Raw genomic sequence first — 14,812 nt, 5'->3', positions numbered from 1 at the left:
GAAGGGAAAGGAAAGAGGAGAAAAAGAGGATGATTGCAAAAGTTTTTTTTTACTTCTAAGTACTTCAGTTATTTAAATGAAAATTTGTTTTCTAGAATTAAATTTTATTTTTTTTCTGGTAATTTTAGCAACCAGAGAATATGATCAGACTTAAAAGTTTTATTAAGAAATGATTTCCAGCTCAGTCCCAGGTGTTGTACCATTGCTATATGCCTGCACCCAAGGCTGTATGAAATTAAAGTAATTGGGAAACAGCTCATGCAAATATTCTAACATGAATTTCAGAATGGTTCCTTCCTAAATGAGTCCTGCAAGCAGCAGGTAGAGCATTATGCAGAAAGGTGAAATAGATGTTTTTATTAGAGACCCTAAAGCTATTACTGTGAATCACAGCACCTCATCCTAAGTTATTGGCATTTTAAATAATGCAGGGGATGTAGCAGCATAATGGAGTAAATTGTTTGTGGTCTTCCAGCTTTATTCTTGCTCGGAAGTGCAGAAGACTGACAGGTCTCACCAAAGAAGAAAGGTAAGTACAAACCCTGGAGATCTGGGTGGAATTAGAGTCAAAATTCGGTTATTAGGGGAAAAAATATTATTATTTAGGGAAAAAATGCCCTGATTGAAGGAAGTTGTCTGTAAGCTTGTGCCAGTAGGCAGACGTGAGGGAAGAGGATGCCTTACTTGGTTTTGGATGAAGAACCCATGGAATTCACACACAACTCTTGCCCTTTGGAAACTCTCTGGTCCTGGTTCTTATTTTCCCACAAGGCTTCTCTAAGGAACAGCTCTAAGGTGCTCAATATTAAAGTAGTGCAGATATTCTGCTGGAAAGTGTCCAGGATCAGCCTCTTCCTCTCATTGCTGCCTCTCTGGTTTCCTGCAGGTGCTTTGAGCTCTTGGAGAGCTTGTCAGAAGGGAAAGGTTTGGCCTCTGTGTTTGATTTTATCTTTATTTTCTGTTTACCCTGGAGGGTCCTTTCAGTATCTCTAACTTAGTGCAACTTGAACCTGTAGCTTCTATGAGCAAGGTTCAGCATCACTAGGGGGTCAGAAAGCTGCCTCCATCTCTGGACCCTCACTGTAGGGAAAAAAATGCCCTTCAGGCACAGATGAAGGTCATTTTACTGTCTTCTTGAAACAAATCTCTGCATAGAGTAGTGCTCTTTGGTATATTACTAAAATGGAATTCATAAAGTAATGATTTTTTATTTTCCATCACACTGATTCACTGTATCTGATCAAAACAAAGCTAAAAGAAGAAACTGTGGATTATGAGGAGAGCCTTGGTTTGACAGGGAGAAAATACGTTTGATTTTAAAATATGATAGAGCAGCAGTGTGCCCAAGTAAACATTTTTACAGTAATAGCTGGTCTAACTAGAGAAGATGCAGTCATCTCAGATAGTCTGGCAGTCTGGGGATAAAGGCTCTAAATGGAGCTGTTTATGTCCCAGCCTTTTCAAATAACAGCCTGGTACCACAGAGCCCTTTTAATTTTGGCAGGAATGGACAAGCATTGAGGCTTGAGACAGAGGCCCAGCAGGTGCCAGATGATAAAAGTCATGTGGGTGTTTTGAAACCCAGTGTGCCCAAAATTTTGAGCCATCCTGAACACCAACTGGTGTCTTACACTGTATGTCAATACCCACAATACAACTGAGTATTTGTAGTCCTTGAGAACAGCTTTTCTTTCTGTGAAATTTGGGTCTGTCCTGGCTGTTTGCAAGGCTCCATCCTTTTCCCTGGCCATTAGAAGCACTGGCACAATTACCTGACTCTGCTGCTGCCAGCCACCAGGTTTTATACAGGAGTTTTGAACTCTTTTGTGGAATAAACCTTGGGCTAGGAGGGACTTTGGTAAAGAATGGTTCAGGAATGTGCTGGCTGTACCCTGGAGCAGGGCTGCCTGTGGCTCCAGCAGTCTTGGCCACAGCCAGAAAGGCAGGAGCAGCTCCTGTCCTCCCCAAGAGCACAACCCTCCTTCCAGTGGAATTTGGGGTGCAGGAGAAGGCAGATCATGAGCCCAGACCTTCTCCCAGTGTACACTTGGGGTGCAATCAGTTTGTATAATTTAGATGAGGGCAGAGGTGTTGCAGGGAGGGATCTGTTCTGACCACAGGCTTCTTGTGGCGCCCTGCAGAGGGTGAGCCTTGCTGAGATGCTGTGCTCAACACAACCTGGGTTCTCCCTTCACGGTGCTGATTTTGGTATTCCTTGGCAGTGCAGAGTAGGATGTAGAGTCTGTAGCAGCTGTCCTAAATCATGACTTGGAAGCTGTGGGAGAGGATGGAAATCTTTTTGCAGCTAAGCCAGACTGAAGGGAGTGAATTTCACTGCTGTCTCCCAGCTGTGCCAGTCCCAGGTCAGGTGGCAGGGGTGAGATTGTGCCCAGCCTTTCAGAGTGTGCATGAAGGCCATGGCATCACATGCTGATGAGGAGTAGGAGACCAGGAAAGGAACTGAGTGTCTGCACTTCCTCCACACTGGGTACAGTGTGACTCTCAACAGGAGCCTACCTTGGTAGCTCCAGGCATAACATTCCTCTTATTTAGTGCTTAAAGCAATTTCACAGCTGAGCCCAAAGCCAAGAAATGAAGATTTTACTCACTGCATATTACTGCATGTAGTGCTATTATGTTCCATGCTAGCATTGACTAAAAGTCCATTAATAAGAATTTCTTTAAACTTCTCTAGGACAAAAAATGCAGATCTTGCAGAGACACCAGCAAGATGCAAAGGTTGCTTTTAATTAGGGGTAATATTCTCAGTGATTGATTTGTCTTGATACAATTCAATCCTTTAGAGACTGTTGCTTTTTGCTTTGTTTGTTCATTTGGATTTTTTTCTTGTCAAATAATATCCTATTACTGATGACTAATTCCTTCCAATGTCTGCACTTCTTAAGAGTCCGAAGATGCCCTTGACCTGAAGCTTAATATTTTCCTTTGCACAGCTATCTTAAACTAGCTAATCTGTGTTTGCAGTGTACTCAGCACACAGCTGTGAACTTGCACCTTCGTGGAGCCCTGCAGTTGGCCAAAGTGACAATACCTACCTGTCACTGGTGTGCCATTTCCAGGCTCCCTAGAGGGTCTGTATTGTATTTTCTGGGATCGCCGTGGCAGAAAGGAACGATGAATCTGACTCCATGTTCTCAGAAGGCTAAATTATTATTTTAGGATTCTATATTATATTAAAGAATGCTATATTAAACCATACTAAAGAGTACAGAAAGGATACTTACAGAAGGCTAAAAAGTTAATAATGAAAACTCATGACCCTTTCCAGAGTCTCAACACAGCTTGACCCTGATTGGCCAAAGAGTCAAAACAATTCACAGAAACCCAATGAAACAATCTCCAAACACATTCCACATGTGCGCACAACACAGGAGAAGCAAATGAGATAAGAATTTGTTTTCCTTTTTCTCTGAGGCCTCTCAGCTTCCCAGGAGAAAAGTCCTGGGCGAAGGGATTTTTCAGAAAATGTGAATGTGACATGTCTACAAGTCATTTTGGAAAAAGGACAGGGCACAGGCAGGTCTAGAGGGGTCTTTCTCATCCCTAACATGGTGCTGGGAGGAGCAGATGGGTCCCAAGGTGATAACTCACTTTCCTGTGGGGCCCTGTGGTGTTTCTTACCTGCCCTGAAAGGAGGAATTGGTGGCATTTGTGAGACATCAGCAGAGGCTTGGCTGGACCCTGCTGTTAAAATGGTTTTGCTCTGTTCAGGCACTGTGTATGTGCTGGTGGTCTGCGGGGCATGGTGCTCACCTCACTTATTGAGAAATTGGGACATCACCCTTTCCCTTATGGCTGTGACTGGATTTGTGTCACCCCTGACTGCAGGGGAATGTTCATATTCAGGTCCTGCAGCTCCCTGAGCCTTCCTGGCCTGTCAGTGCTTCTGGAGCAGGCTGACCCTGGTCCTGTGTCCCAGGGCAAAAGGAAGGAGCTGTTTCCTTCCCCCTGCTGCTGCTGGACTTGACACCAGCCAGCAGCAAAACCACCCCAGGGCCACAGCTCTTCCTGTAAAGCTGTAGCAACCTTCATTTCTTGTTCAATCTCCAGCCTGCATGTGAGGGCACCTTCATGGCCCTTCAAGTCATCCTGTTTCTCTTCATCCTCTTTCCATGGCATTGAGTACAACTGCTCATAGCTGGGCTCATGTAGAGCTGGATTGCTTCTTGCAGCAATCATATGTGGTTTCCTCACATGTTTTATAGCTGAAAGAGGAGCCCTCACAGTTTCAGAGCTGGGACTCCTGTGTTTCTGTGCCCAGCATGGCTTTTTGTGGAGCACTGGATTTTCTTCCAGAAGTAAATGCCTTTCCAGAGCTGTGTTTGCTTTCCATAATTGTTACTTCATCCTGATCTTCTTGCTTTTGGGAATTGGTGCAGCATGGCTAAGAGTAAGACCCAAGAATGAAGTACAGTCAGTGATTTATAGACTCAAAAATTTAAAAAAGGAGGAAATTTTATATAAACAGAAATGAAGTACTGATTCCCTGAGAGCTGCAGTATATTGAGACCTGCATCTTTGTAGGAACAAGCTGTAAGTTAGACTATGTGACAAAAAAGTGCAATGCCTTAGTACCTTTTTTCCTGATGGGCTGGAGAACATTTGGGTAATTTGAGGGTTTGGGGTGCTGGAGTTATCTTAAGAGAACAGCTTGAAAAACTGCTGGAAAACCAGCACTTAAGCAGCACAGGAGTTCAGGTTATTTCTAGTGCTCCAGAGGCTGATGAATTGGGATAGATCCTAAAAAGCTGGAACCTCAAATTCAAGCAGATACAATACTTGTCCTCTTAGAGGCAGGGTATATTAGAAGTGATTTTTTTTCTCTTTCCTCACACTGAAGTGTTCTGTTGCTTTTCTCTCTCAGGAAGACGAGGCTGTGTGAGCTCTATGCAAAGGTTCTGGGATCAGAGGAAGCTTTGCATGTAAGCACAAAATCTCTGCAAAGGCACCTTTGGGAAAGGCACCAGCTGTGGGAGCCCTTGCTGCCCTCACCAGGGGAGTGGAGAGAAGATTATGGCCAGCCTTGGGTTGGGTTTGAAGATAAGAATGAGCTTTATGAACATTAATGAAACATTAAAAGCTGGTTTTGTTGATATATTCTTGCCCAGCTCCATGGCTGGGATTCTCAGTGCTTGCCCCCATAAACCTCAGCTGCTGTCACATGTGACAGGCTTGCTTTCCCTCTCTGTCCATGTTGTGTCTTCTCTCTTACTAGCTGTTAAGATCCACTGCTGCACGATTTGGGTTGTTTTTCTTTTGCCTTTCCCTTGCCTTCTCTTCCCTGTAAAGGTAAATGACTGTTAGGGTTTGTGTGATCTCACACTTATATTATATGATTTTTGCCACTTATACTTTTAAGAACAATTTTACAGAGTAAAAAGTTGTAGACACCAATCTGGAGAACACATGATTTTCAACACAGTGATATTGTACACAGAACCATGAAAGTGCCACACTTTGCATTTTTAACAATGTATATTTGTACCCAATGTACACATTACAACTGTATACACTGGAGGTTAATTTTGCTTTACATGACTCAAAGTATGTGCACAAAGCATAAATTAACATTGACAGATTAAGCGGATTATGCTCTACAATGGCCAGATTAACTGGTTTTTTAGACAGTGTATTCTTATTTTTAAAAACTCAGGGTTTATTCTGTTAAGCTCATGCTGCATTAAGAGATTTGTTATATGTGCTCATCTTGTCATATGTTGACATGCAACAAATGATAAACTGTTCTTCTCTGCTCTCTCCTCAGTTCTGTTATTAACTTCCTCGAGACTCTGTCCTTTCCCTCAGTGAATTAATCTCTGTTTTACAGCCTGTGCATTATGAAGAGAAGAACTGGTGTGAAGAGCAGTATTCTGGGGGCTGCTACACAGCCTACTTCCCACCAGGCATAATGACTCAGTATGGAAGGTACAGTGTCTATTTATAGTGGGCTGTGGAGTGCTAAGTTAAGACCAAGTTAATAAATATCCTCAGAAAGGGTCATAAATCCTCTGTCACTGTTCACTTCATACCTTTAAGATCATCAAGGGATGTTTGAAATGGGATAACCTTCCACTTGTCTCTGTTGGGCTTTATGATGGATGAGTTCAGTATCATGAGGGGCTTTTATTCACTCCTGTTGTTTGGTGAGTTCAGCTGAGGAGGTTTGGGAAGGGAGTTGGGAAGCTTCCATAGTCTGCTTACAAAAATGGCTTTGGGTATTTGAGATCAGTGTAGCCATTTCAAGCACTCCTTTAGCTGATTGTTTAAAAAACTGTCAGACAGTTCTTGCTGACATTGATGGTAATAAGTGATTTCTTTGGACCATTCCTTTCTTTTTAGCAGTGAAAGCTTAATATAGTGATCAGCGTGCCATTGTATACAGTCGTCTCCCACTTAAATTTTTGCATGAAAATAAGATTTATCAAGAAGAAAAATACTTACTTCAGACTGGTGATTTGATTTAGATACACAGGTTTTAATGAGGTAGGGGAGCTGTACTTTTGAAGTTTAAGTTCTTATAATTTAAAAGTAACTTAAAGCAATAAACCCTTGTAACAAAGAGCTTATGGAGGCCTATAATTAAAATTATAATTATTGCAGATTCTGGCAAAAATAGAGTTAAAACAATGCTTTTTGTTTATTTACTTATTCCTTCAAATATTATAGGGATATATTTCAGAGTTCTGCACTATGCCAGTAATGCCTGGCATTGGTACTTATGCCATGGGCTGGAACTGTGAGATAGTGTAAGTCTCATCTCAAAATAGTTGTCCTTTTCACCTGTAGCTGTCATTTTCACCTGTGAACAGTGTAAACATTTCAAAAATGTGAACTGTGGTGTGTTCACTGTGAGAAATTAAATGCAACCCAGACTCTCCCTCCAGCTCCACTCACCCAGTGCTATTATCTTCAAGTGCTTGCTGTTATTTAAAACAGTTTTATTCCAGCATTAACCCAGCTATTTCAGTTCTCTCCTGACACAACTAATGTGACTTTGTGCTTGTTCCCCTCCAGGATCATTCGGCAGCCCGTTGGCAGGATTTATTTTGCTGGCACAGAGACAGCCACTGAGTGGAGTGGGTACATGGAGGGGGCTGTCCAGGCTGGAGAAAGAGCAGCCAGAGAGGTACAGATGCTCAGGGGACACTGTAAAATGTCCTGTGGAAAATGAAAGGCCTTGTGGTTGGAGGGGTGTGACGGTGTTCACAGGGGTCTGAGGATGAGGGAAGAGACAAGGATCTGACTCCATGTTTCAGAAGGCTGATTTATTATTTTATTATATATATTACATTAAAACTATACTAAAAGAATAGAAGAAAAGATTTCATCAGAAGGCTGGCTAAGAATAGAATAGGAAGGAATGATAACAAAGATTTGTGGCTCGGACAGAGAGCCCGAGCCAGCTGACTGTGATTGGCCATTAATTATAAACATCCAACACGGCCCAATCCCAGATGCACCTGTTGCATTCCACAGCAGCAGATAATCATTGTTTACATTTTGTTCCTGAGGCCTCTCAGCTTCTCAGGAGGAAAAATCTTAAGGAAAGGATTTTTCATAAAAGATGTCTGTGACAGAGGGGAAATGAGAACTGAGGTGTGACAGCTTCGGGTGTTCTGAATCTTGAGGCAAACCTATGCAAAGGGGATTGACTTCAAAAAGGATGAAGGTTTTGCACTTAGATTTGGAATGTTAGGAAGGGCTCTGGCTATTTTGTCAAACTCTCCCCTTGTTTCTAGGATTAAATTCTTTCTTCTTTTACAGAAGTTCCAAACTGTCCCCCAGTCATTTTCCTCCCAAATCTGTTAATCACTGTACTGAGAGATCCTGGCTGTCAGAGCAGGGAACAGCTCAGTCCTGCAGTTCTGCACACCAAGCCAGGCCCTTCCTCAGTGTTTCCAACACCGTGATGTTCCACTGAGACAACCTTAATACAGAGTCACTAAACAAGGACTTAGATATTTTTCTTCTGAGAAAATGCCAATATCCTGAGTATTTTCCAGAAGATTACAGTTTATGGAGCAGCAAACGAAATTTAATCTTTGTTTTATGAGGTGAAGGGATCCTTGTGGCTGAAAACCAGTCAAGGAACACAAATTGTCCTGGAAGGAATGTGGAGAGTCCATCTAGCCCATGCCCATGCCCAAGAGACAGAGATCAATTGTTCATAAATTATCCTATTTGAAAAAGTTACGCCTAAGGTGCTCCTGAAAAGATCCAGAGGTCTCATGACCTCTAATATAATACAGGAGAACCTCTTCAGCAGAGGATTAATAGGTGCACTTGACTGGTAAAAATTTTGCTGTTTTCCTTTCCTTATTTACTTATGAAAGAAAAACATGTTGAAAATTCAGTGATTCTCAGTCTCCTGCATTGAAGAGTTCACACTGTCCATGAGTCTTGTCTACACTAAAAGCCCCTTGTAAAAGATGTTAAATCTTATATCTACAATTGCCTGGAATAGAGAAAACATTGTTATCACCATCTCCATTTTATTTCACTGTAGAAGAAACTAATCTTGTTATCTTCTCTGAATATAGTTTCAAACAGTCTTTGCTATCCTACTCTGCTGTCTTTGATTCTTTGAATGGGAACTTCTCATTGCAAAGGTTTTAGTTTTAATTTTGCTTTTCTCTGGCTGAAAGTAGTGGTCTGTCATCACTCCCAGGATACTGTTCCTCTTCCTACATCAGGATAAAATTTGCAAAACAAGCTGTTCCCTGTAGCTGGTGTCTTCATGCCTCGCTTTGCCAGGAGTGTCTGCTTAACTCTTAGTCATAATCACTTTATCCTGTTCCCCTGGGACTGGCCAAATTCCAATATCTTGCAAGGACTAACTAAGCATAAAGAGATTTTTCTGTTTCTGTGTTCCACTAGGAGGAGTGTCTTATTAATTATCAGCTCTGTCCAAAATAAGTTGTAAAAGGTTGAGTTTTCTTTTAAAATTGGAATACACTGTGATTTATGTGCTCAGTTATGCCATTTTTAAACAACAGTTGAAGCCAATTTTTTTTTTCTGTCTTGAAGTATCAGTGGTACTTATTGAGAATGTTGTTTGTTTTCAGATACTGTTTGCTATGAGGAAAATCCCAGACAGTGAAATTTGGAAGCCAGAACCTGAATCAGTTGTAAGTATTTATGTAGATAAAATGGATTGGGGTTTTTTCTGCTGTTTTGCTGATGAGATAAATTTTTTTGTCTGTTTTTATATAAGTTCACTGAATCAAAGCCGCAATAAACTTCCCCTTTCTCACAAAAATTTCCCTTCCCTAAAAAAGGAAGGGGAGAGAAACCCATGTGACAAGCCTGTAAGGCAGGATTGGAAAGAGCTGCAGTTCTTAGCTGGACTGTGAATCCTTTCCATGTGTGTGTTCCTCCCTTTAACAGAGCAGAAAATCTGGATATACTGCTTCTTGATAAGATATTACTGCTTTAACCCAGTTCTGTTCCTGCTGCAAGAATCTCTTGGTTTATATCCCTCCCCACAGTGGAGATGTACGTGGATAATGGATGCTCTCCCCACAGGATGTGCCAGCTTTGCCCATCACCACAACCTTCTGGGAGAGGAACTTGCCATCTGTGCCAGGACTGCTAAAGCTGATTGGATTTTCCACTTTCCTCACCTCTGTGGCTGCAGCTGGGGTATTTGCCTACAGAAAGGGACTTCTGGTTCGAAACTGAAAAAAAGGTGCCAGCTCAATGCCTCACAATTGAGGGATTTTCTTTTTTTCAGAGGGTTTTTCTCTTTTTTTTTCTCTCTTTTTTTGCTCTTTTTTGCTCTTTTTTTCTCATTTTTCTCATTTTTCTCTTTTTTTCTCATTTTTCTCTCTTTTTTTCTTTTTTATCTTCTTTTTTCTCTTTTTTCCTCTTCTTTTTTTTCCTCTTCTTTTCCCTTCTCTTCTTTCCTCTTTTTGCCTCTTTATTCCTCTTTTTGCCTCTTTTTTGCCTTTTTTTTCTCTTTTTTCTCTTTTTTTTTCTCTTTTTTTTCCTCTTTTTTCCTCTTTTTTTCTTTTTTCTCTCTTTTCCTCTCTCTTTTTCTCTCTCGTTTGTCATGTACTTTTCTGCCTCCAAAATCTGAGGAAGAGGTGAAAACAGTAGAGAAAATAGGCAAGAGGGAAGGGATATAGTAAAGGGATCCATATTGATCCAGCCCTACTCCTAGCAGTAACTTCTTGGTTGTTGAGTTTCTGGGGTACCAAGTGCTATCACCTTGAGGTTTTGATCCAGATTTCAGAACAGAAGTGACGAAATATCTCTCTGAAGCCTTCTCTGGTGAGGTTTCTGCTTGGTTTTACTCCTCTGTTGAACCCTGAACCCCAAGTCTCCACAGGCTCTATTTGTACTGTACAACAAAATCTCTAGTTGTAAACAAAGGATTTCTGCCTTCCTGTGGGGTAGGCTGAGAAAAGAAACCCACAGCTTACAGAATAGTCAGATAGTTAATGCAAGTCTGGTATGAAACTGTTAGTATTTTTATTTCTTACCTAGGGAGCACCTAAGGGACAAGCCAGGCTAAATTTATCCATCTGAACTATGTAACCAGAGGATGCTGGCATTTCCAGTGGCATGTATGTCCTATAGTGAGCTAAAGGACAGTAGTTCTGCTGTGTTTGGCAATGTGCTTGAATTTCAGGCTCCCCAGATGTGTCCACAGCTGCCTGGCACAGCAGAGCTCCTGTCCAGTGGAGTCTGTCCCTGTCAGCACCTTGAGGCTGTCTCTTGCCTGCTAGGGCACAATGGGCTTGAAAATTTAGTGGTGGCATTAAACAAACAAAATAAAGGAAAAACAAACAAAACAAAACAAAACAAAACAAAAAACTTTTTTGCCCCCAAATTCTTGGTTCATGCTGAATACAGTTTTGCTGATTTAGAGTTTTGGTCTTTCCTAACAACCATATTGATGGGATTAGCAGTTCCACTTCTGCCTGCTGTGCTGTGTTGCACTGACTGTGCACTTTTGGTAACTAATAAGGGATCTAAATGATAGGGAGATCAAAGGGAACTGTGGATTGCAGAGAGACATGCAAGTGCTTCTGCTCTCCACAGCTTGGTACTGTTCAAAAAAAAAGAATAACATAGAGAATATATTACAGAGTAATATAATATAAAAATATAAGGCAGTATGCAGAGGTAGGGGGAAAAGTAAGAAAAATAAAAATTCACCCACCAAAACCTCAGTGCCTACTCCTCATTGTGTTGGTACCTTGTTCTGGATATTTCTGCTGTGTTACCTGTGCACAAGATGAAACAGGGAGACACAGGTGTGGCTGAAAACAAGAACTGGTGCACATGAAGTTGGAGATGTCTGGAATTTTTCAGAGCCTGTTTGCTACACTCCTCCCTTCCAGGAGTAGCAATTTATATGTAAAAAATATTGGATTGCAGTAAAGAGCCATGGAGGGAAGTATAATAATAACTTCAGCAACTGGTGTGAGCAGACGGTGAGGAGCTGTATCACCAGTCTCAGGCAGAATTTTTGGGCTAGCATCTGATCTTACTTGTGTAGAGCAGTGCTTTGTTCTCCAAATAGTCCCCTGGAAATGCACTGAACTGCTTGGAAAGCTGTAATATTTGTGAGCAGCACCTCGCTTTCTGGCCCTTAGGTTTTGTTCCTTTTAACTTGATGTGCTGCTTAAACATCATCTCGGAGCAGCAGCTTGGATTTTATCACAAATGAATAGGCTCATAACAGCCTTTTAAAATGCATGGGGGAACTTTTCAAGCATAGAGATCTTTAAGGCAGAGGAAGAGTGCAGCAGTGTGCATATGGCCTCTCTGGTTGTATCACATGGAGCTCTAATTTGCTGGGACATTTGCCTGCTGCAGAGAGCTTCAACGTGGCTTTCTCTGCCTGTGATTTATTTACTACATGAATTAGGAACTGAAAGCTGAATGGGAAGTTCAGAGCTTTGGCAACTGACACAATTCTCAGGCCAGAAATAAACACAGGAACCCAAATTTGGGAAGACATTTTTGAAGTCCTGGCCCCAATATTTGTAAGTGCTAGACAGTGAATACATAGATTACATATAAAGAGCTGCTGCATTTGCAGATAATTTTTCTGCCAAAACTGCTTGGAATTCAGGTCCTGCTTCTGCCCTAGAAATACGCCACATTCCCTAAATGGGAGCAAATTCATGAAACTAATGAGGATAAATTGGTTTTATTCACATCCAAATTGTATTCCTCTCTTCTTTGCTCCTGAACCTGGCAGAAGTTTTTCCCAGTTTAACAAGATTGGGGGACACAAGGGGAGAAATTCCAATCAAAACCAGAAATTAGGTAGTTAAAACTGAACTGAATCATAACTTCAGCTTTTCATGAGATTGGCCAATTAAAAAAATATTGAAAAGTTTCTATACTTATAAGACTTTTTTATTCTTAGTTTCAAAGTGAAAGAAAAATGGGAAAAAATATAAAGCAATCCCACAAAGCATTTCTCATTTTATTCTGCCACAACTAAAGTAGGTGAGACAGGGATTTATTCAAAATAATATATTCAAAATAAATTTGGTTTCCCTGAGATTTCTAATCAAATCTGGTTGGAACTGAGAGGTCTGAACTGTGACATCTCTATTAACATACTAAAATCTCTGTATTCTTCCTTGCAGACTGCCAAAGCTTTTGGAAAGCTCTCTCTGTCTTTACAGCCGTGTCTTGCTATGATTGTGCTGTGGACCTTCCCACCACTATGGGATTAAAAAAGGATTTGCCACTGTTTTCTCAACATTTCCACACAAAGGGAACACGTGGCACCTTGTGTACATGGATGCCAGTGTGATGAGGGAATTGACAAATGGAGGTAGAGAATCAAGCTGCTTCCCTGTGGCTGGAGGGAACTGTTAGCACTGGCTTACATTTTTAAAATTGAAATTCATGCCAACCCTTTGAAGAGAGGAATGAAGTCTGTTTTAATGGATAACCAGTCGTGCTGTACTCTTAATAAATTAACACATTTGATGAGACAACTGCTGTCATGAAAGTTCCAAGAGTTTACCAGCTTTGTAAAATGTACTATAGGAACAACCATGGAAATAATTGTATTTGTCTCTTACAAACTGAACTGTGTTACCATGCATATTTTGTAATGCTCATAAGAGTTTACAAAAAAAAAAAAGAAAAAAAGAAATTTACTTTCTTGTACACTGTTCTGATAGCCACTATCCATTGCAAGAAATGATGGGCATAAAAATCTGTGTTAACCAAAGTACTTGAAATCTAATTGTATAAACTACTCAATAATAACAAGGATGTGAGCAATCTGAGGCAGCCCCCTTGCCTTCCCTTTAATTTGTGCATTTTTTCCCCAGTGCAGCTCTTGATTCCAAATAGCACATCTGCTCTCAATACAAAGACATTAATCAAGTAATTAAGTTCCTCTCTGAGCCTTGTCCATCACTGGAACCCATGGCCTTGACAAGAAACTATAGGGCTTAAAGAAATCTTTCTGTGTCCACAGTGGGACTGATGTTTCACTGAAATAGGCTTTACAGATGTGCAGAAATTTTAAGATTTTTTCCCCTTTTTTGAGACATGAAAACATAACATTTTTGAGGAAAAAGGAATTGTATGGCCTCCAGAAATTCCAAGGAGCCAAGATTAAATAACAGACCTGCCACTGCTCTCGGGCAAGAAGCAACCCCCCTCAAATCACAGGTGACAAACATTCACAAATAAACCTGACCTATGTTCAAACCAACTAACATTCCCTCTCCCGTCTCCACCACCTTGAGATCACCCTGATCTTCCTTCTGTTGAAGACCAGAGTGTAAAAATGAGGCAGCCAAAGCAGCCTGGCTTTCCCAGTGTCTCTGCAGTGAATTCCCTTAGGCGTTGTCGTAGACTGCCGCTTGTGGCGTGTCTGCTGTGCTCCTGTGCAGCTCCGTGCTCAGTGGTGCCTGCCTCTGTGTTTTGGAAAATAAATTTAAAAAGAGTGACTTCACTTTGCAGGAATATGTATGCTGTGCGTGTGTGTGATGAATTTGTGCCTTTTATAACTGTAGCATTTTCTAAAGTGCCTCTGTGGTGACTGTCTCCCTTGGTTTCCTTCTTCAGCTCTCTTTTAAATAGGCTCTTGCAGATATTTTTATCTGACAGCTGTGAAATTTTTTTAACCTTAATTAGAATCAATAAATATTGTCATGTCACATGCGTTGTATGAGGCTTTTCTTTTGTGGAAGCCCCTTTTGACTTGGATGTAGTGGTATTACTTACTGACCCAGCATTTTGCATTTCAAACCTGTAACTTCAGCTTTTCTTAGTAAAGAAAACTCTGTAAAGAAAAGGAGAGTATAAAAGAAAAAAATACACACCCACCCAAGCAACTCCCCAAAACAGTGCAAAAACCCCCACTCAACCCCTTAAATACACAATTGAAAAAAAAAATCAAGCTACATTTGGTAGTAGTATAGATACTACAAGTATAGACAGTATAATTCTCTTGCACTTAAGAATTAGTTTTTACTATTATAGAGCAGGTGGCCTAAACTGAACATAAGAAACAGACCTCATACCAAATTCTGTGTGATGTAAGCATAAAAACCCTAGAAGAAAGGAGAGACCAAAATCCCTTAATTTCACCCACCAGCTCAGTGCTAGAGAGATAATGGAACTGAAGAACAAATTTGCTCCTGGGAAGGGACCTGTGTTGAACAAAACTGTTGGCCATGGATACTGGAGAAAGTGCAACCATCCATGTGAAAAACATCTGAAGTGTGCAGTGCTCTTTGTATAGGCTTAACTTTCAGCATTACAAGTTATAAAGGAGCACAAACACAATGAAAGCAAACAC

At 41.0% G+C, this 14,812-nt stretch overlaps 1 protein-coding gene across 1 annotated transcript in view; it reads left to right on the top strand.

Annotated features, from left to right (window-relative positions):
- LOC131080475 (amine oxidase [flavin-containing] B-like) overlaps positions 1-14,170 on the top strand; it is a 54,138-nt gene extending 39,968 nt beyond the window's left edge. Inside the window, exons 10-16 of the mRNA XM_058018753.1 lie at positions 476-529; positions 4,886-4,943; positions 5,849-5,946; positions 7,036-7,147; positions 9,087-9,149; positions 9,547-9,709; positions 12,633-14,170. Of these exons, the coding sequence (XP_057874736.1) occupies positions 476-529; positions 4,886-4,943; positions 5,849-5,946; positions 7,036-7,147; positions 9,087-9,149; positions 9,547-9,702 (541 nt within the window). The 3' untranslated portion in view covers positions 9,703-9,709; positions 12,633-14,170. The remainder of the gene's footprint in view (positions 1-475; positions 530-4,885; positions 4,944-5,848; positions 5,947-7,035; positions 7,148-9,086; positions 9,150-9,546; positions 9,710-12,632) is intronic.
- The last annotated feature ends 642 nt before the right edge of the window (positions 14,171-14,812 follow it).

This window comes from Melospiza georgiana, chromosome 2 (assembly GCF_028018845.1).
Source record: "Melospiza georgiana isolate bMelGeo1 chromosome 2, bMelGeo1.pri, whole genome shotgun sequence".
Classification (NCBI taxonomy): Eukaryota; Metazoa; Chordata; class Aves; order Passeriformes; family Passerellidae; genus Melospiza; species Melospiza georgiana.
The sequence above is the reverse complement of the archived record's forward strand: the minus strand, read 5'-3'. Positions and strand labels throughout refer to the sequence as shown.